The following is a 21,163-nucleotide window of genomic DNA, read 5'->3' on the forward strand; positions in this document are numbered from 1 at the left end:
ACAGTAATATTGCTGGTCATGTGATCTTAGCATGGCCCCATAAAGTGACCCGCTCCATATAAAATAAAATTAACATGACTGAAGTGAGTGTATGTGATTTGATGCATATTTTTCAACAGTTTCACCTGAGTAAAAAAAAATGACGGAGTGCATCTTTAACAAATAATACGTGTATAAATATCTGCTACTCTGTAAAAGTTCATAAACTTTTCTTTGCATGGTCTCCGTATATATATGCAAGGTCCAGACGTCTGTATTCAGGTTTATAATGATGGGATATATAATGTGACTCCGTTTACTACCTGTGACTGTGATGACCTCAGGATTACTGTACATACCTTATCACACTCTGCAAATGTGAACCCCTACAAGTCAGAAAAAGCTTCTTTTTTTTTATCAGAATGCACATTAACCAGTATTCAGCACAAGCTATGAAATATGGCTGACAGTTGGAACGTTTTGGGTGCTTTGTTTTGAGCCATTGCAGAAACGGCCTGTCTGATTGAGAAGGGTTGCAAAGGCACTACTATGCAAAGCTACAACAGTTCAAAGATAATTGTGTATTGTAGATTTCGTTTACATAAGCGGTACATGCATTATTTTAAGATTTCCTTTTTCCTTGTTGGCTTGCAGGTCAGTTCTGTCCAGCACTTAATGTGTTTCTAACTGCTGAATTTGAGTGTTTCAGTGTCATAGCGCATCTTCCAGATCAGATAAACTGTGTATTTGCTTGAAGACTATTATATTAGCAATATTTACAATAATGCAAGTCTAGTTGGATAACTGTTATTGTGATTTCAGTAAAGCCTCAGGAGTGAAGTTAGTCTATCTTGCCATAAAAAAAAAAAAAAAAAATACAGGTTAATAACTTTTCTGTATTGCAGAAAGCATCTACTTAAAATATTAAGCATCCAAACCTGTATTATATTTTGATCTTTCATTTGAGATGAAGATAGAGCTGATAAAGACATGTTTTCTTTATAATGATTACGTGTAGTGTTTTACAAATTTCATAAAGTTGGAAGTGTAGAAATGGCAGACTAACTTTTCCTCTTAAATTCAGTAGTAGAGAAAATATTTGTCCTAGTAACTATGATGATACGAAATTAACAGTTCTCAATCAGTCAAAGGGCCACTGGCATGTATTTAAAAACTGTAAATTCATTCAAACAATAATTTTTATTGTAAAGTTTTGTAATTTTCATTTTGTGCTTTTATTAAAGTTGTGTTTTACCATATTAATTTTTGTTATAAATAAAATTGACATTCTATCAGGCGAGTAAAGCTCTAACTATCCTTGTAGAGAACATCGAATGTTAACTTGGAGGTAAGTGTCATTTCGGCAGGTTGTCTGCATGTCTCTGGACAAATCACTAATAGATTCATGTACAAAAACAATTTATTGTAAAAAAAAAAAGAAAAAAGAATGACCTAAATTAAAGGACACCAGCCATTTTGTGTGTGTGTGTGTGTGTGTGTATGTGTAATTCTCTTTAATTCATGCAGTGGTGATTTTACTAGACTAAATGTTCAAGAGAGTAAACTCATTATGACCCAGTAAAATGAATCCCTTTAATTTGATCTCATGCATTACATGTTGAATATGGTTGCTTGCTGATTATGATAATCCGTGTACTGGCTGTGAAATAACTCAAAAACATTAAAGCATTATTGCAGAATGTGAATAAAACATAAACGTAATCATTTATTACAATAAGAAATTACTAACAGAGAGCATAGAGTAAATGAAATGTGTGTCAGGTGCGATGTGTGATCTTCCGCATTAATACAGAAGCACTTTGTTAGTTGAAAATGTACCTATTACTGAAATCTGGTAACACAAATTAAATGGATTAGACAGAGCCTCTCTGGGAGGAAATATATCTATGTTCATGGTCAGAGATAAATAAATTACATAGAAAAACAATGTGTATTCGATAGTATTTACACAACAGTGAACATTGTCTTATTGTACACTACCGTTCAAAAGTTTGGGGTAATTATTATTATTTTTTTTAAGGATATTAATACTTTTATTTAGCAAGGATGCATTAAATTGATTCAAAGTGACAGTAAAGACATTTATAATGTCATAAACAATTTCAATTTAAAATTAATTCTGTTCTTTTTAACTTTGTTCATTGAAGAATAGAAGGGGGAGGTTGGGGAATATCATGGTTTCCACAAAAATATTAAGCAGCACAACTGTTTTTAACATTGTTTAGTATTACTACAATAAGAAACGCTTCTTGAGCAGCAAATCAGCATATCAGAATGATTTCTGAAGGGTCATGTGATGCTGAAAATTCATATATATGCTGAAAATAATATCATGTATTATGCTGAAAATATATTTCATTAGAAAAGTTATTTTAAATTGTAATAATATTTCACAATATTACAGTTTTTACTACCTTTTTGATCAAATGAATGCAGCCTTGGTGAACATAAGTAACTTCTTAAAAAAAAAACATTTTTAAAAATCTTACCGACCCCAAGGTTTTCAACAGTAGTGTGTATGGAAGAATTTCATTTTGACAGAAGGTTCAAAGCATTTAAAAACATGCAATGGCTGCCAACTTCTGTTATATCGGTATCTGCTTATAAGATAACACTTAAAATTAGATTTTTATAACCATTTGATTTACATTGGCTTTCATAATAGCGAGGGGTTTCAAATATTACACTAAAACAATAATTTCAGGAGAAGTACCTTTCTCTAAAGGCACAATGTTGGAAGAGCAGGGTTTTGACCCACCAGTTGTGGTTCATTCCCTCTGTTAGGCTAGTTTGTATCATTGGATATCACTTTCTCAGGTGTCTGCTATGATCAAATCATTTGGTCTCGGCAATGACAACTTTTGTATTGTCTGCACACCTTTGCAGGTATGACACCAATCAGAATGCTGTAAGCACATCTATGCTTTAAAAAAAAAACATTGCATGTTACAGCTATATAACCTACATTATCAAAATGTCTCATACTGGTATTATGAAAAAAAAAAAAGAGTTTCTATACTCAGGGCCAAATGTTATGTGACTGTAAGCTGGATTTATGTGTAAAAGAGAAACTGAAATCTGTTCTCCAGTTGACACCGCCACCACCTTTGGTATCATTTAGTAATGATAAACGTAACAACTGTATGTAAAATAATAAATGATGAAACGATAAAATGATGATGTAAATTTCGATTGTAAACTAAATTGTACTGAATCAGTCTCTCAACTCACATCATGTGAGAATCCTCCTCAGTCTTGCAGTTGATGATCATTAAAACCTCAATTGTCGACTTTGGCTGTTTGTTTTGGAACGCAAGGAATCGTTGGCCGAGTTGTGCCTGTGAACGCTTCCCTTCCAAACCCTTTTCCTGTGACTCTTAATCTCAGAGTACATGGTACATCCTCATAGACTGGGTTTTGCGGTTCTTAGTCCCTGAGAAATGGTAAAAAGAAAAGAGGGAAGAGGAACCGTCTTTAGATGGTCTCTACAAAGTTGGCAGGAAAGAGACCCTGGCGTCCATCTTTGCTGAAGCCCCTCCACCACGCTTTGTCGATTGTTTCCACGTCACTGATGATGTCACCAGGTTCAAAAGAGAGCTCATTTTCGTCCTCTGTGGAGAACAGGGAAGTTTCAAAGGACATCTCAAATTACAAATTACACAACACTGCTGCTGAAGCAAACAACACTAACCTGCTTGGTAGTCATACAACGCTCTCACGCGCAGAAGTCTTTCTGGTGATGACTAGAGTAAGAAGAAAGAAAATGTAGTACTGCTGAATTGTTTTATCACATTAAGATGTATTTTGAGTCATTAAAGGGATAGTTCGCCCAAAAATTATATTTAGCCCATGATTTACTCACCCTCAAGCCGTTCGAGATGCATATGTCAATCTTTTTTCAGACGAACACATTTTCAGTTATTTTAGAAAATGTCTTAGATCTTTCAGTGGTTAGAATGTGAAGCAATGGGGTCCAGCTCGTTGAAGTCCGCAAATGAGCATGCATCCTTCACAAAAGTAATCCATCCGGCTCCAGGGGGATAAACGAAGGCCTTCCGAGGGTAATCCGTGCGGATTTGTCGTAAAAATATACATATTTATAACTTTATAAACGAAAATAACTGGCTTCCGGTCGCGGTCGACGCGCGTTCACGGAGATGGATGCTGGCATATGACGTAGGACGTAGCGTAGGAAGCGTCGTGACGTAGAACGAACGTAGAGTTTTGTTTTGCTCTGCTCTCTGGCTGCGCTGTCACGTTCGTTCTACGTCACGACGCTTCCATCTCCATGAACTCGCGCCGACCGCCACCGGAAGCCAGTTATTTTCATTTATAAAGTTTTAAATATGTATATTTTTACGACAAAACCGCACGGATTACCCTCAGAAGGCCTTCGTTTATCCCCCTGGAGCCGGATGGATTACTTTTGTGAAGGATGCGTGCACATTTTCGGTCTTGAAGCAGCTGGACCCCATTGCTTCACATTCTAACCACTGAAAGATCTAAGACATTTTCTAAAATTACTGAAAATGTGTTCGTCTGAAAAAAGATTGACATATACATCTCGAACGGCTTGAGGGTGAGTAAATCATGGCTTAAATATCATTTTTGGGCGAACTATTCCTTTAAGTATGGTGTTGTATGTACTTTGCCATTCTCAGTCACCAACTCTGCTTGGATTTCATCTAATTCTTCCTCCTCACGATTAACCGTGTAACAGAACCGCTCAGGTGTGCTGTGCTCAGATACATCAACATCCTCTACTTAAAAACAAAACAAGGTGTAAAACTCATCATTCATGTATTTATATGTATATATTCACCACACAAGAGACAACAAAACTAGATAACTTGTGTACTCGGGCCACAACCCTTTACACCCAATGCTATTTGGATTTCGCACAAACCACTCTACAGAGACAGCTAACTGTTTCCTCCTTGAAAACAAGTCAAAATTAGATGAGGGTGGTATAGTAGGTGCAGTGTTTCTGGACCTTAAGAAGGCTTTTGACACTGTGAATCACCAGACACTATTATCAAAATTATCTTTTTTTTTTTTTTTCTCGGATGAGGCCATGAATTGGATGGAGTCCTACTTAACTGACAGGAAACAGAGTGTACATATTGGTAATTATTATTCTTCATACCTCGACTGTAAAATTGGTGTACCCCAGGGGTCAGTATTGGGCCCTATCTTGTTTAGCCTGTACATTATCTTCAGTTTGTCAGTCTGTTAATATACAAATGTATGCAGATGATACAGTTCTTTATTTGCATACTAAGAACAAACAACAGGCTGCAACTAAATTAACTGAAGCACTGGTACGTGTTTCTGACTGGCTAAAAATGTCAGATCTGCATCTTAACATTAACAAAAGAGTTTGTATGTTCTTTTCTAAGAAATCCACAAGTGCACAGCAGGCTGATGTTTTTATTGAAGGAGAAAAACTCGTGGTTGTGTTCAATTTTAAATACCGTGGCATTATTTTAGACTCTACTTTAACTTTTAAAAAGCATGTTAAAAGGGTGGCTAATACCATCAGATATAATCTGGCTAATTTCAGACACATAAGGCCATATCTAACCACAGAGGCAGCCAAACTTTTTATGCATGCCATGACTTTTTCCCATATATCATACTGTTTCACAAGCTGGTCCCAAGCAAACATGACAACTCTTAAACCAAAAGAAACCCTTTATAAGCAAACTTTAAAAATACTAGATCAAAAACCTATCAGCTATCGCCATTGCCATATCACTACAAAATACAACTTATTCAATTTTGAGAGTTTCTTACAGTTTCAAGATGCCTGCCTCATTTTCAAAATATTACATGGGCTTGCACCTCCACCACTGGGTGAATTTATACAACAAAAGAACAGCAGTGGCAGGGCAACTAGGGCAGCCACTAGGGGAGACTGTGTTGTACAGTATAGCCTAGACGTAGTAAGTTTGGCCAAACAGTCTTCTCAGTATGGGCCTCAAATTATTAGAACTGTCTCCCTACTGAACTCAGAGAAAGCACCAGCTATCTATCATTTAAACACTCAAGAGATGGATAAAAAACAATCAAAACTGCAATCATCAATAGTTGGTTTACCTTATCTTAGGTACTGCCCTTCTTTGTATTGTACTAATTTTATTATTTGTTCAATTCTCCTTTATCTTCCTTTTTCTTTCTTAATCTGTTTTCTATCTTTCATGTATTCTTTTTTATTTTATTAAAGTAATATGATGATGTGTTGACCTGCCAAGGGACTACAGATGAAAATTAGCTTTTCTGCTAACTCTGGCGCATTTACATTTTGAGTGTAAACAAAAAATGTCAATTGATGTGCATTGTCCCTTTTAAATAAACAAATAAATAAATAAAAGTCTGAAATACACTACACAACTTCAGCCCTACTTCCTGACAGTCAGCTCCAGTCTGCAGAATTTGGGCAGTCAAGAGTTGACAGATTTCACATCACATCTATGATGTGCACAGACATTGTTTTTAGCTTCCGTCCAGTCAGAGCATATCAAACATGTCTGATATTTTGAGTCGATTTTAGAACACCTTGTTTTCATTTGTCATGTGTCTCATAGCAAAGAGGTGCATGTCTCCGATTGATTTTGTTGTGTTCGGAACAACTTACCTCCAATTAGCTTATGACCTGTACCATTCAGTGGTCTGCCACATTCAGATTCATCTTCTTCAGTCATCCGATCATACTCTGATGTGTTCACACACGACTCTGAACACACAGCACAAGAAACATGTCTTAAAAACCTTACAAACATTATGCATTTCTTCACGTAACATATGTGTTCCCATCACCTGGGCTCTTTGGAAGGTCTTCCTCAACTTCATCATCTGAGATCGGTACCACGTGTCTGGACATGTGGTTGACATTAGGGTGGAATTCCTCAGATTCTGCAGAAGGCTGCTCCTCAGAGTCTGCTTCATCCTCAGACTCTGACTCCTCAACCTCCACCAGGGAGCTGATGACACTCTTCTCATCCTCAGGCTTAAATTGTTCGGTTTTCACTGCTTCTTCATAGTTTGTGGTGATCACAGTATCTGAAGGCGGAACTGACATGGCTGAAGTTTCCTCTGGATCCTCTACCTCTTCTTCATCTTCATCTTCTTCGACCAGCACAGCCTTGGCAGTGAAGTCCACTTCTGGTTCACACAGCATTCCAGAGCCAGTTATAAGCTCTGGAGGGAAAATATTGTCAAGATGAGTCATTCTACAAGACCATTTTCAACCATTTAGACCCAAGTAAACTTACCCGTATTGTGCAGTGGGTTATCAGAGAGCGAAGCTGGAAAACATTCTGTTGTGACAGCGAGTTTCTCCCTGCTAACGTCATAGGTGCAAGACTCTGACTTGTCGTGACTGTCCAGCAGCTTTGGAGACACAGGGGAAGCGGAATCGTGTTTGGCTTGAGGAGGTGGCCGGCTGGGAGGTGACGACTGGGGTGGAGGGGGTCTGGTGACAGGCAGACTGAGTGGGGGCGACACCGGTGGGACAGAGCGCGGGGAAGGTGATGGGGAAGGAGATGTTTCAGAGTGCTGTGGTGAGGGGATCATCTGGTAGGGTGGACTAAGTGGGGATGTTGGACGTTTGAAGGACGTGGAATGTGTGCGTGAGAATGGAGACCTTGCAGAGGGACTGTGTGGGGATGTGGGACCAGAATAGGAGTTGGCCCTCTCAAAGATGAAGGCTGTGTCTGTCAAACTGCGTTGGTAGCGACGGAATGGAGATTTGCCTGAGGACCAGAACATAAGTCAAAAGAACCTCAAAAAAATATAATGAACACTAAGTTGAAAAAGTTCAGGCATTTTGGGTTTCTAAAGGCCTTGTTTACCTGATTGTGGTGATACAGGGCTTGAAGAATTTTGTGAGGATGCGGATAACTGCCTAAAAAACTCCCTGGGATTGATGGTGCGCTGGGAAACAAGTACTGCTGCCTCCTACAGGACAAAAGAAGAAGCATTGTTCAATCCAGCAATGTGTTTGTGTTGATAAAGGAATAGATATAAATGGGCCTTAAAGCAGAGGTCCTCAACTGGTTTTGCTTCAGGACATATTACAATGACCATAAAGTGGTGACCCAACCAAAATTCTTTAGGATGCAAAAGACACTTCAATTGGTTACATGCTTTCGGCAGTTTCACCACACAAAACACTTAAACCATGTTTATTCTTGTTGCAAGTTAAAAGGTTCGTTCACCCAAAAATGTAACATTATCCCATAATTTACTCACCCTCAAGCCATCCTAGGTGTATATAAGGTGTATATGGCCAAACACAATCAGAGTCATATTAAAAAACATCCTGGCTCTTCCAAGCTTTATAATGGGAGTGAATAGTAAATGAGATTTTGAAGCCCAAAAAAAGTGCATCCATCCATCATTAAAGTAATCCATATGGCTCCAAGGGGTTAATAAAGATGCATGCGATGCATTGTGAAGCAAAGCGATATCATTTTGTACGAAAAGTATCCATATTTATAACTTTATAAACTAGAATCACTGGCTTCCGTGCACAAGTTGAGTTCCGGCGGAAGAGTGAACTCTGACCCGACGCATGACGTATTGACGAACGCAGAAGTACAGAGGATAGAGCAAAACAAAACACTGGTCATGAATTAGGCTACGTTCACACTGCAGGGCTTAATGCTCAATTCCGATTTTTTGAAAAAATTCGATTTTTTTGTAAGGCCGTTCACATTTCCAATTAAATGCGACCTTTTGTGATCTCCTGTGTGAACGTGAAATGACCCAGAAGTGACCCGCATGCGCAGAAGAGTACTCAACGGTCAACGACATCACTTGTTGTTTGCGGAAGTACTGTAACTAAACTTTAACTAACTGTGATTCTCTCTCACACACACACACACACATGAGCGCGCGCAGCGACCGTTACACAAGAGCCAGACAGCAGCCGCTGACGCTGACCTATCTAATATCAGATTCAGCACAAATAAGTTAACATAACGTATATATAATGGCCGTGGGCTTTTTTTCTTTTTTTTTAATTAACGGGCTCGTCGAGGTCGACCCGTTCGGCAGATTTACCTCAGCTCGACGAATATGCAGTCCGTTTTCAAACCGACGACTACTTCAATGCAGAATTATGAAGTTTTTCGCGTACTGTATCAATGACGTGCGGGTCGGATATATGCGACCTGGCCGTTCAGACTGAAGTCGCATTTCAAAAGATCGGATATGTATCGGATTTGGGACCACATACCCAAGTGGCCTGGGTCGCATTTGAAAAGATCGGATCTGTGTCGTTCAGACTGTCATGAAAAGATCAGATACAGGTCGCATAGGGGCAAAAAAATCGGAATTGGGTCGTTTCAGCCTGCAGTGTGAACGTAGCAGTCTAAAATGAGAATGTTTAAAAAGAAATGTCGGAGGAGCTTGAGTTTGTTGCCCAGCCCTATTTGTTTGTACCGCGAGAGGCGTCTACTCTCACCTAAGCTTACGCTACTCCTACATCCTACATCACACGCCGGACCTCAACTCTCTCGTGAGCGCGGACGTACGTTACCGGAAGCTAGTAATTTTGTATTACTTATTAGTAATCCCTTATTAGTAATCCATACGGCTCCAGGGGGATTACTTTTATGATGGATGGATGCACTTATTTTGGCTTCAAAATCTTAGTTACCTTTACTCCCATTATAAAGTAAACCATGGCATAAATACCATCAAGTTTGATTGGACTTTGACATCAGCAGCAAGATAAGTGTTTCTCTCCTCCTTTTAAAAGCTAATAATTCGTTTTTTATTAATTTTTATTACGATATAGTGAATCATATGGTTCTTTTTTTTTTCCTAAGAACAACTGCATTACAGTACATTATTGCAGGAATACAAAAAAAAAAAAAAGTAAAGCCAACAAAACAGTGTTTGGAACTTGTGATCTAATAGATTGTAATAATAAAGTTTCAAAAGACAGAGCGAGAGTAGTTTATAAACCCTAGTGTAGTTATTGTAGTTAAGAACTTCAGGCTGTACAGTCAGAATCTGGAAGATTCACAAAAAGGGAAAAACTAACTGCTGCTTTCTCAATGGACTCGCTGCGTCTAAGTCGGGCCCTCATGTCCTCCTCATGCTCTCTCTGCTGCTCCACCTGTCAATTGCACGAAGAACCCAACGTCATTACAGGATATGACTACATGATCATTTACCCATATGCAGGTTCATTACCATGTTTAAAAGCTTACAACTTTTTCAAATCTCAGTAAAAGAAACTGAATACACGTATTAACGCACTCACCCATTTCACTTTTTCCTTATTTTTAGCCTTTTCCTCAAGCTGAGCCTGGATCCTCCTGAGAAAAAAACAACAACAACAGGAAGGTAAAGCTGAAGGAATTGACTGTTCGCAAAAGACCCGCCCCCTTTAGTTGTTGTTGCTATGTCCGACAAGCCACGCCGCTCTCATGCCACACACCATGTTCTCACAGTGAAAAATACATCGCGGAGGAGAGGACACTGACAACACACTGGAGACAGGACAGACCAGGTTACTTCTGATATGAAACAAAGTCTCACCTTTCAAATTTGGTAATTTTTTAAAGAAATGTATACAATAAATACCGTTTTGTGGCTCTTTAAAGGAGTCATAATGTTGTGTTACCTTGGATACCCAATGCTCTATTATAGTCTTTCAGGCACTTCTAAAAAAGAAAAGTGGAAAAAAAATCAACACAGAGCCCCTCAGACCCTTATTTCTAAAGGCATTATTGTCTCGCGAGATCTGATGCGATGTTTTGGCTGTCGTGGACGGTCATTATAATAATGCAAATGAGGGGCGCGTTGATTGGTCGTAGAAAAAATACACCATTTCCAGATACATTCTTACAGAAGCCCCACTAACTGAAAGCTATTTTCAAACTGCATGTTTTGCATGAGTTTGGCTAATAATGTTTAGTGGTATATTGTTTTCATACTTGCATTTAAACAGTTTTAGCCACTGAGCATGGACTCCTGTACCGTCACTACTGTAGCTGCTAGTGTAAAACAAAGTGGAAAGATGTGGCTAGCATTCGTAGAGTCCATTCCCCGTGTTTACCTCAAAGGTAACGTTACATACAATAGCCGCATTAGCAGTTAGCTGCTATTTGTTAACCACAGTAGAGCAATAAAAACACAGTTTTACCTTTTCAATTTCTGGCAAGTCCCTGATGGTTGGGATGGCACCTTTTCCCAAACGGAGCTTCGAGGCCAAGTTCGCCTGATATTGCCCCAAATTTGTAAATGATTCCGGTGTAAAATGTTTAGCGCACACACCTAACGATACGCCACTTGAAAGAGTTGTTGGGACAGCGTCATTAAAAATGAATTTCCTCCACTGTTCCCTGATAGTTTCGTCCGTTTTTGGTAGATAAAACACATTTGCATGTTGTTTGTGGCAGTCAACCACAGAGCATCTCAGGTGTGCACTCGGTTTCTCCATCTTTCTCGAGTCGACTAAACTGAATCTGAGGGGGAGAGGGGCGGGCTTCCCGCGGCATAGGTTTGCGGTGTCCATATTTGGTATATCCTCCCCCGTCTTGACGTCAAGAGGGGGAAGAAATCAAAATCTCGTTTTTTCGTGCGCGTGCACGTGGCCTATTTTACAAACCCTGAGGTAAACAAACGCTTCACTTTTAAATATCGGCTTCCCGGCCAGTGTACAATCATTATGCAATCATAACATACATTGATTCTCGTGGAAAAGTGAAATTTCTACATTATGACTCCTTTAATGTGTCTGACAGATCGCTGTAGAGCCTCAGTTAAAGCTGCTCGTGAACTGATCATCTCTTCCTTCTAGTTAATTTATAGCATCAAATAAACATGAATGAACATCAGAAGGAATGTTGTTTTAACCGCGGAAAGACGTCAGTGCACTCCGTTTTTCAAGTTCAAATCCTCCAACGATTATTTCCTAACTTTCCTGACTGCTTTGTCGGACAAAAATGGCGGATGGCAGATTATGATTGGTCAGATCGCCTGTCAATCAACTCCCTGCGAAGGGTCAATTAATTCTCCTTTGGACAGAAGTGGTTTTTGATCAGGTGGACAGCGCAAACCTTTGTTCTTCAATCATCTGTAGCTTTTCGTTCATCTTTCTGTCTCTCTCTTCAGCCTCTTTTTTCTCCTTTAGAACTCGTTCTCTCTCCCAGCGTCGTCTGTCTTCTACAGCCCTCCGACGTTCTTCCTCCTTTCTCTCCTCCTCCTCGCGCTACAACGCATCATATTACACAGATTGTGATACATTACATCTGAATAGAACTTTTCATAGAGTCTGAACAAGGAGTTTGTGATAAATTGATTATAATATTAATTATTACACAGCTATCTTGATTCTGGTAAATTGCAAATATTAAACATAAAATATTTTTGTATAATGGCTGGTTGACTGTGCATTATTCCTGACTGACATGGCAGGGATATTTCCATTAATAGTATTATTTCTGAGGAATCTTGCTTGATACGTTTTAATTATTTCTGGTCTTTTGTTAAATATTGGCAAAATCTGCAGCATTATGGGTATGTTTGGGAAAGTGCAGCAGTGACCATAGTTGAAGCTGTACCTCAGCACGTGCCCAGAAGGAGTCTCTGTTAATCCGTCTCATCTCCATGGCAGCATTTGTCTTCTTGTAGTTTGTACCCTGTGGGTGTGGCACACAAATGCAACAAAAGACCCCAAACATCAATGAGAGACAATTAGACCACGTCCCCTAAGTGCATCAATAAATTATACTGAGAAGCAGACTTCTTCTATGTTAATGAAGGAAGCCAGCCAAGTCTTCTTTCTTTTCTTTTTTTTTATAGTAACTTACCACAGTCTCCTCCTTATCCATTGCCCTTGAGGGTCTCCTCAGTTTCTCCATTGGAGGTCGAATCTTTGCAATAGCAGCCATAATCTGCTCCTCTGTCACCTCATCTTGCTCCGAGGCATTAATAAATACTTGAGCCTCCTGTGATGACACAAACATCAAGAGATTAAAAAATACTGACCTCATCGTTAAAGCTGTTCCATATGAACACACTTAGCTAAGTAAGATAAGTTTGCATATCAATGTGTCTGCTGTTTTATTGCATTTAGAATAAGAACTGACTGTTAATCTGATCATATTCTGCAAAACAATTCGATTTTTCTCTGTATCTATGTAGACAACAAGTGCAGAGCTACGGAGTATTTTTCTCAGGCACAACATATGTACAACATCATCAGCTTTTATACTATTAGTAAAAGTGTGTATTTTAATATTTGGCCTATTATAATATTTTTCTGGCCTGTTGCAAAACAGTTTTACAGTAAACATGCAAATTTACTTTATTTCTGTTCAGAACAATTTTAATATAATGAATTAATTCATAAAAAATAGTGATAACTAAATTTCAGTGAAGGACTTGTAATGGCATATAAGAGAACAGACTATGGGTCGAAATTATTTTCATTTGTATATCAGAGGATGTAAGAATGTATAGGCCCAAAACTGACATGTATACTACATTTTCCCTTACAAGGCATTTTCCTGTCATCAGCATCAATCTACAGCTCTGAGGTCACTGAGATGAAGATCCATTGAGGATTTATGTGGTTAATCGCTGCTCAACAAAACACCTCAGATCACTAACTGAATATAGTGTAAAATAGAGTGATCTGGTTTATGGGAGAGAAGGAAGGGAGTAGAAAAGCAATGAAATAGACATTGTGCCGGAGGGCCTTGTGAGTGCAGGATTGGGCTCCAACCCAACAAAACCCACAGCTTTACAATGGATTACCACACTGTTACATTCAGCTCGCTTTCCACATTTCCCTGAAACGCACAAGAACTTGAACGTGTCAGGACCAATTTGTTCACTCGTTGCTTTTTCTGTGACTGAAATGACTTTATCTACAGAACATTAGGTTGAATTCTCCTCCCTTTTATCTGTTTTTCTGCTCGGGAGGAGTTAAATGACTTAATTATCTGTTATTACTTGCTTTAGATGAGCCCCTTGACATGCAGTTAGCCCCGGGGCTTTAGCGGTGATGACAATATGAACAACACCTCACACCTGCAGCTGACAGCACTTCTGTCCTTAATATCTGATCTCAGATCACACTCAATCAACCAGAAAACGAAAATCACAAACCATCCACTTGAGGTGGCCATTTGTAATTTTCCTGTGTCATTTGCTCTCAGTTATTTTTAACAGTACAAAACGGCTTGTTATGCTGCTTGATATTGCAAATTGGTATTTCTTACCATACTATTTTAATGTAGTGTCTTAATTATAAACACGCTGGTTTGTAGTGCAAACAGTTTACTGAATACAGAATATTTATAATGTATTTACAATGTATTTATAATAATGTATTTACAGAATACAGTTTGCTGCACTTCAAAACTTTCTTCTCGTTATTTCCCTATAGAGGCTAATGAATCGGAAGTCTGGCACATTCACAGAAAACACCTTACTTCTGTGTTGAAAAATAAGGTGGATAGTTCAAAGTAAGTTATAGTTAGTTCAAAGTGTCAGTATTATATATATATAAATTTATTTTTATTTTATTTTTTAGATTTGAAAGATTCATTAAACCGATCAAAAGTGACAAAGACATTTATAATGTTACAAAAGATTTTGGAATCTCTTTGGAACTTTATTTGAGGAATCCAAAAAAAAAAAATGATCCCAGTTTCCACAAAAATATTAAGCAGCACAACTGTTTTTAATGTTGATTATAGAAATGTTTTTGAGCCTTAAACCAGAATTTTAGAATGATTTCTGAAGGATCGTGTGACACTGAAGACCGTGATGAGTAATGATAATGAAAATTCAGCTATGCCATTACAAGAATATTTTACAATATTACTGTTTTTACTGTATTTTTAATCAAATGAATGCAGCCCTGGTGAGCATAAGAGACTTCTTTCAAAAACATCAAAAACAACCTGAACATTGTCAACAGATTAGAGATCATATATTTACAGTTCTTTTTATCAAAGCAAAATAAAAATCTGTTGAAGTTTACAACATCTGCTTATGTTGCAAGAGCTGACTAGTCATTCTGCACACATGACAGTCCTTACTAGCACAGACTCGCCATGAAGAGACAATAAAAAGTGTGAGTGATAAATGGAGAAAGCAGGGAGGAGAAACTGGAGGGATTTAGACTTCAGTGTTGCTCATCTTATTACTGATACTCCGAAGGCACATCTAAGAAGCCAACACGTACACTATGATAAATGGGTTTGGCTTTTACATTTGGTTCAGTTCCCCATGACTGAATGTCTTTGGAGACTAGGCCTGGACTAGAGACTCATTATTTACTGTAGAAGAATTCTTCATATTTCGGCTTTTTAGTGTTTTTGTCCATGCAATGTGAAAGTCATACAGGTTTGGAAAGATATGAAGGTGAGAAAATGATGACAAAACTTTCAATTTTGTTTGAACTATCCCTTTAAGTAAAAAAAAAAAAAAAAGTAATATAGTAATAACAGTAAATTATGCATAATTACAAGTAACTAACCCTAAACCGAACCCTAATCCTAACTGTAACTCTATAGTAAGTACAAGTACAGTGTAACTATCTCCCCTTAAAATAAATTGTAACCAAAATATCTGCCAGCATAATTGAAAGAAACACGAGGACATGCATCTGTGGAGTGTCTGTGAGTCAGAACGTTTTTCACATTCGTCGTCGACTATGGCTTTCTTGCTGTGTCCAACTGGAGACTTTGCAGGTCCCTCAATCCGAATTTAGAAAGTGTTATCATTAATTTAGAAGAATACTGAGGCAGAACACTGTAAATGCCTCTGACAGCTTGTCTCCGGCTGTCTGATTTTATCCCATACAGTATGTGCTCTAGTTGGTTTGGGGGCTCAGCCTCTCCCACGCTATAAAACTTAATTGCTGACCTTACATAACCTAACAAAGTTCATTTGCTTGAACAAGCATCAATCAACACAGAAATAACGCAACAAGATCTAAATCCGAATGGAAATATAATAAAAGACACTTTTGTAACCCACTCGTGCTGACATTTATCACACACAAACACACATTGTGGATGAGCAACACAATACAAGGTCATAAAGGTTGTCGATCTCAAAAGAGAGAGAGAGAAACACTGAGAATTGAATAAACAGCATTCTTGGCATGCCTGTGGAGCTGACTGGGCAATGTCTTTATAAGGCATTAAAAATGTCCCAGACATTAAGTATGTTTGACGATCTCATACAACCATCCGAAAAATATGGAAATGTTAAAGCAACATCGCCTGAAGTAAATAAATCCACAGACAGCTTCAAGAGACACGCACATACATCACAAGAAACATAAAACATCCTCAACGCCAACACTGCTAAAAATAAAAGCACATTTTATATAACAAACACTTTTAACCTTGTCCTTTCCTTAGGAATTTCTCTCTCCCTTAAATTTCCGCTCTTGTCAGTCAGTCTGTGTGGTGCCTGTCAGTGGCACTGCTCGGCTGTTCAGGAGAACAATAGGGCATGACACGAGAGGAAGAGTTTACTACAATAGGAGCTGGCACAAGCTGCTAGCCATCACTTCACAGATACTAGCGAAGGAAGGAAACATTTACAAGAGGGAAATCTCAGAATAAAGCAGAGGAGTGCATTTGTACACATATTAGGAGGGTTTGACATTTCAGAACTGTGAGCCTTTTTTACATTTTCCACCCATTCATTCAAATAGGCACAAAACACGAGTTTGTCTTAACCCTTTAATGGCCTCTCACCATTCCGTACTGCACTCAACTCAATCTGTCTGATCACTCGGGTTCTGTATGTATATAATAGAGGTCAATGCATAATGAAATGTGGACTTAAATCTAAATAATAAATTATAAATATTGTTTGTTTTATTATTGACCAAAGGATATACAAAATGCATCTTTTTCCATTTGTTAAATCAAAGCAGCAATGTAAGAAAGATAAAATCATATGAACCAGAAAAAAAGAGAACTGTGATATCTGATCAGAGGCTATGACTAGACAAGTCTAGCAATCTCAATACGTAATTCCTATTGCATATCTCTCAATCGTAAACACCTAAAGGATGAGAAACTATAACTGCTGTACTATGTGTATGTTTATGATGACTTCCGATGACATACATTCTCTGAATGTTTTCTATACAGCTTTAAGGGAAGTTCCTTTACAGAGAGATGAAGAGAGAGAGCAGACGCCCTACAAAAAGGATACAGGACATTCTACAGCCATACAAACACAGGATGTGTACAAGAATGAGACAAATGTCTGATGTATAAGGGAGAGAAACACATTATTTTACTCACTCCATATCCGAATGCTTCCAAGCGTAGCTGCGGCACTATATACTATATGATTAATGAAGGTTCAAACGGGCACACTATTATACATTGTATTCTGTAATACAATGCATTTATTAAACTCAAGTTTAAAGAGTTTGATCTATGAAGGATGTCAGAAGAATCATCCAAACAAGTAAAGTAACCAGCTGAATATAGTGCTGCTGTGATTATATGAACTTTCCTCAGGAACTTTATTATGTAAAGCAGATGAGACATAGACGCCTAGTCATGGTGGGCGACTGTTTGTTTGGTTTTGCTTTACCTTGAAGAAGGCCTTGATGGCAGGCAGATGGCTGTCACATTCAGTTCTGCGATGCTCATCCACACTATCACCAACCTGTTTTATGTAGACAGAAGAGACTGTAAGATTTATAAGATACCTACAAGTGACAGTACCATGATATTTAAGAGACTTGCGCTTTCAAATAATTAAAATAAAAACACAAATAGTATGAGACATATAATGTAGTGACACCTTTAAATATCCTCCAAACTCAATATACACTGCGGTTCAAAGTTTGGAGTTTTTTCATGTTTTTGAGAGAAGTCTCTATGCACATCAAGGCTGCATTTATTTGATCAAAAATACAGTAATAACGTAAAACAACTGTTTTCTATTTTATTTTAAAAATGTACTTTATTCCTGTAATGGTAAAGCTGAATTTTCAGCATCATTCCTCCAGTCTTCAGTGTCACATGATCCTTCAGAAATCATTCTGATATTATTATAAACATTGAAAACAGTCGTGCTGCTTAAAATTTTTGGTGAGACCAGGATACTTTTAATTGATTTGATAAATAGAAAGTTCAAAAGAACTGAATTTATTTGAAACAGAAATGTTGTGTAACATTAATATTATAGGTCTTTACTGTCACCTTTGATCAATTGAATGCATCTTTGACTATGAATTTCTTTCAAACTATGAATTTCTTTCAAAAAGAATGATATACAAGGAATTAAAATCTATTTTAAACCTACTCTTCTGGTGCATTCTGTACTGTATGCGTGCGTGTGTGTGTGTGTGTGTGAGAGTACCAGTCTGGTTCACAAGAATGTCTCTTCTGCAGTTAACAGGTCACTGAGACCGCTCCCCCCCTCCCTCTATACAATGCCTGACTGGCTACAGATGGCACCTCTGACCCCAACAACAACATTCCCACTTCTCGCCTTAGCAACCAGATCCACGATGGATATTAGAAAGGTTCCCAGAATGCTTCTTTTCGTCCGTATTTGAGCTCCTTCAGTTACTGAAGTCTGAAGGTCAAAGCTCTTTTGTGAAGTGAAGCCATTGACACTTCTCATCAACAGCAGCCTCACATCCACCGCTTAAATACGGACTGTTTCAAGATGCGGCAGCTCCAACCAATGAGGGACCACTTCAGGCTCACACCCCATGGCAACATCCAATAGGAACTAGGTGTAAAGTTCTAACATCCAATCAGAACAAAGGCAAAATGACCTCATCCAAAAGTATTTGTTATAAGAGCTACAAATGTTTGAAGCACCCCGATAGAAGGGGAAAAGCAGACTTTCCATCTAAAATGTAGGATACTGTCAATTTGCAGTTTATGTAGAGCTGAGAGAACTCAGCCGCTACATTTCAGTGTATGATTCAGTGTAAATTTTTTATGGTTGAAATAAACTGATATAAACATTCAGATTCTTCATGTGAACTTACCCAGCAGACCATGACAATCTGTGGTTGTCCTGTTTCTGTCAGTCCCACCCTGCAGAGGCCATACATGGGCCTGCTGTTGTGAAATTTCCCAACCAATTCTGTCAAACCTCCAGCTGGCAGATGAGAGAGAGCGAGAGAGAGCGAGAGAGAGAGAGAAATAAGGGGGGAAGGGAAAGACAAAATTAAAAAGGTCCAAAGTGTCCTCATGAAATATTGACCACAAGAAAGGAAACGCCTCAGCCACCATGAAACACTTGCATTCTTTTTCCAGATTATCATGATAATCTACAAAGAACGGGATTGGTCTGATGCACTGTAATAAGCAGAGCCGGTATATTTTACTGCACTCAAGTGAGATTTTTCTGCTTCATATGATATTAAGAGGAACAGTGTTGGCAGTTCAGCCTTAATTGGTAATCCTCTGATTTAGCAGCATTTAACACATGAATGTTGCATGAATGCCCTCAGACTGAGCTTTTAAAGTGGCTCAAATAGTGACTGTCCACATTTTAAGCGACCTTGGTTCTGGATGTGTTTTTTCCATTCATTTTCTCCATAGGAATTTCAAAAACTCAGCACACATGCTTAGGACATTATTTAGGAGTAGTTGGCTTGTGGGGTCCTGGGTATAAGGCTGGCCTGGGACATGTCCTAATCCCACTCCCCTTCTCTCACCCCTACTTCCCTGTCTATCCTCCTGTCCTATAAATAAAGGCAAATAATCCCAAAAATTCTATAGGAAAAAAAGACAAATGTCCAAGCATGTTTAATGTGTCTTTCTCATCCCAGACATAATGCACTCCACACCTTTTGACCAATGACTTTTCTTGTTTTTTGTAATTACTGGATAGGGATTTTTAAAGGGCTGTCAAATTTAAATTTGAATTTTGAATATTCGTTGAATTTAAAATAAATTTGCATTCGAATTTTAGGTGCATCAGGCAGCCTTATTAGTGGTGAACGTGAACGAGGATGCGACGATGACATAAGAGTCGTTGTTGCATTGTAATGATTCTGTTAGCCTGCCCAGTTGAACCGACTAGATGTGGCGCTTTGTTCATTCAAAACATTGCAGAAATAGAGAAGCTCAATGCGGAGAAGATCTTGGTTGAATCAAAACCATAACTAAGCTGTTCACACAGACCGCTTTTTATGAGCTCCTTTTCCATTGTTTTCGATGTAAAACATGCACTAGACGGACATCTTTGACCGTTGCACTCGAGTCCCGCACAAGAGAGCCGCATGTTTAGAAAGCCACGATATGTTAAAAGAAGTTAAACTTCTAAAAAACAGTCTCGAGACTGAGGGGGGATTTTTTTTCCCCATTCTACTGCATCTCATGTTTTTAAACGCAAAATAAAAAAGTACTCTGTGTGATTGGCGCTTTGGCTCTAAGTATTAAACTATGCATAAATAAAATTTATTTTTATGCAATTTACAAAATTATATTGGATTTATAACATGTTATTTCATTGCTTGGAATAAGCAATTTAATGCAGTAAATTAATATTCTGCTCACTGCGCCCTCGGGAGACAAGAAGCTTCTTTTTTTTTTTCTAACTGAAATTATGCATTTTAAATTTGAATATAATTAGAATATTGGTAATATTTAAGTATAAAATTCTAATTTAGGTTTCAGCCATTTTGACAGCTCTAGAGGGTTTAAAAAAAATGTATATATGTATGTATACAATGAAATGTATATTCAAATCGACTTGATTATGTCATTGGCAATGCTTTATAGGAGTGGATGGCCACTGTTGAGCTCTTTTGCTGTTATTCCTCTTTCCATGGAACTTTCTCCAATTAGTGAAAATCATTTTAGAATTATGTAGTGTAGATCTTTACGTGAAAATCTGCAAATCAACCAGTTTGTTTTTTATTTTGTTTAGTTTTTTTAAAAACAGACTTACTGATTTGCTGCTGTACTTTATTAAGCATTGGTAAAAAAAAAACTTAAAACACTGAAATAAAGAGTCATGGGAAGGAGTCTTACCTCCTGAATCTGTGAGTTTAAGATTGTTGGTCACTCCCTCATATGCAAATAAAGCCCTGAAAAAGACAAAGAGAGAAATACATCAGTATATTACACTGGAGGAAAAAACAGCAGACCACATTTCAGAAATTGCTACACTGTAGGATTTT

General features: G+C 38.0%; 1 protein-coding gene across 2 annotated transcripts in view; it reads right to left on the reverse strand.

The window, feature by feature from the left end:
- Positions 1-2,641: 2,641 nt before the first annotated feature.
- The window catches only part of LOC311294389 (uncharacterized protein), a 43,379-nt gene continuing 24,857 nt past the window's right edge, over positions 2,642-21,163 (reverse strand). The window contains exons 2-16 of one of the 2 annotated variants that reach the window (XM_084415235.1): positions 21,015-21,070; positions 19,019-19,131; positions 17,602-17,676; positions 12,831-12,968; positions 12,582-12,659; positions 12,078-12,229; positions 10,277-10,331; positions 10,055-10,129; positions 7,854-7,959; positions 7,275-7,754; positions 6,820-7,200; positions 6,638-6,736; positions 4,648-4,763; positions 3,692-3,743; positions 2,642-3,611 (exon numbers count right to left, since the gene is read on the reverse strand). In XM_084415235.1, coding sequence (XP_084271361.1) covers positions 3,475-3,611; positions 3,692-3,743; positions 4,648-4,763; positions 6,638-6,736; positions 6,820-7,200; positions 7,275-7,754; positions 7,854-7,959; positions 10,055-10,129; positions 10,277-10,331; positions 12,078-12,229; positions 12,582-12,659; positions 12,831-12,968; positions 17,602-17,676; positions 19,019-19,131; positions 21,015-21,070 — 2,113 coding nt within the window. In that variant the 3' untranslated portion in view covers positions 2,642-3,474. The remainder of the gene's footprint in view (positions 3,612-3,691; positions 3,744-4,647; positions 4,764-6,637; positions 6,737-6,819; positions 7,201-7,274; positions 7,755-7,853; positions 7,960-10,054; positions 10,130-10,276; positions 10,332-12,077; positions 12,230-12,581; positions 12,660-12,830; positions 12,969-17,601; positions 17,677-19,018; positions 19,132-21,014; positions 21,071-21,163) is intronic. The other variant, XM_084415236.1, reaches the window with a different exon arrangement.

The sequence above is a fragment of the Rutilus rutilus genome (genome assembly GCF_951802725.1).
Source record: "Rutilus rutilus genome assembly, chromosome: 7".
NCBI classification, from domain to species: domain Eukaryota; kingdom Metazoa; phylum Chordata; class Actinopteri; order Cypriniformes; family Leuciscidae; genus Rutilus; species Rutilus rutilus.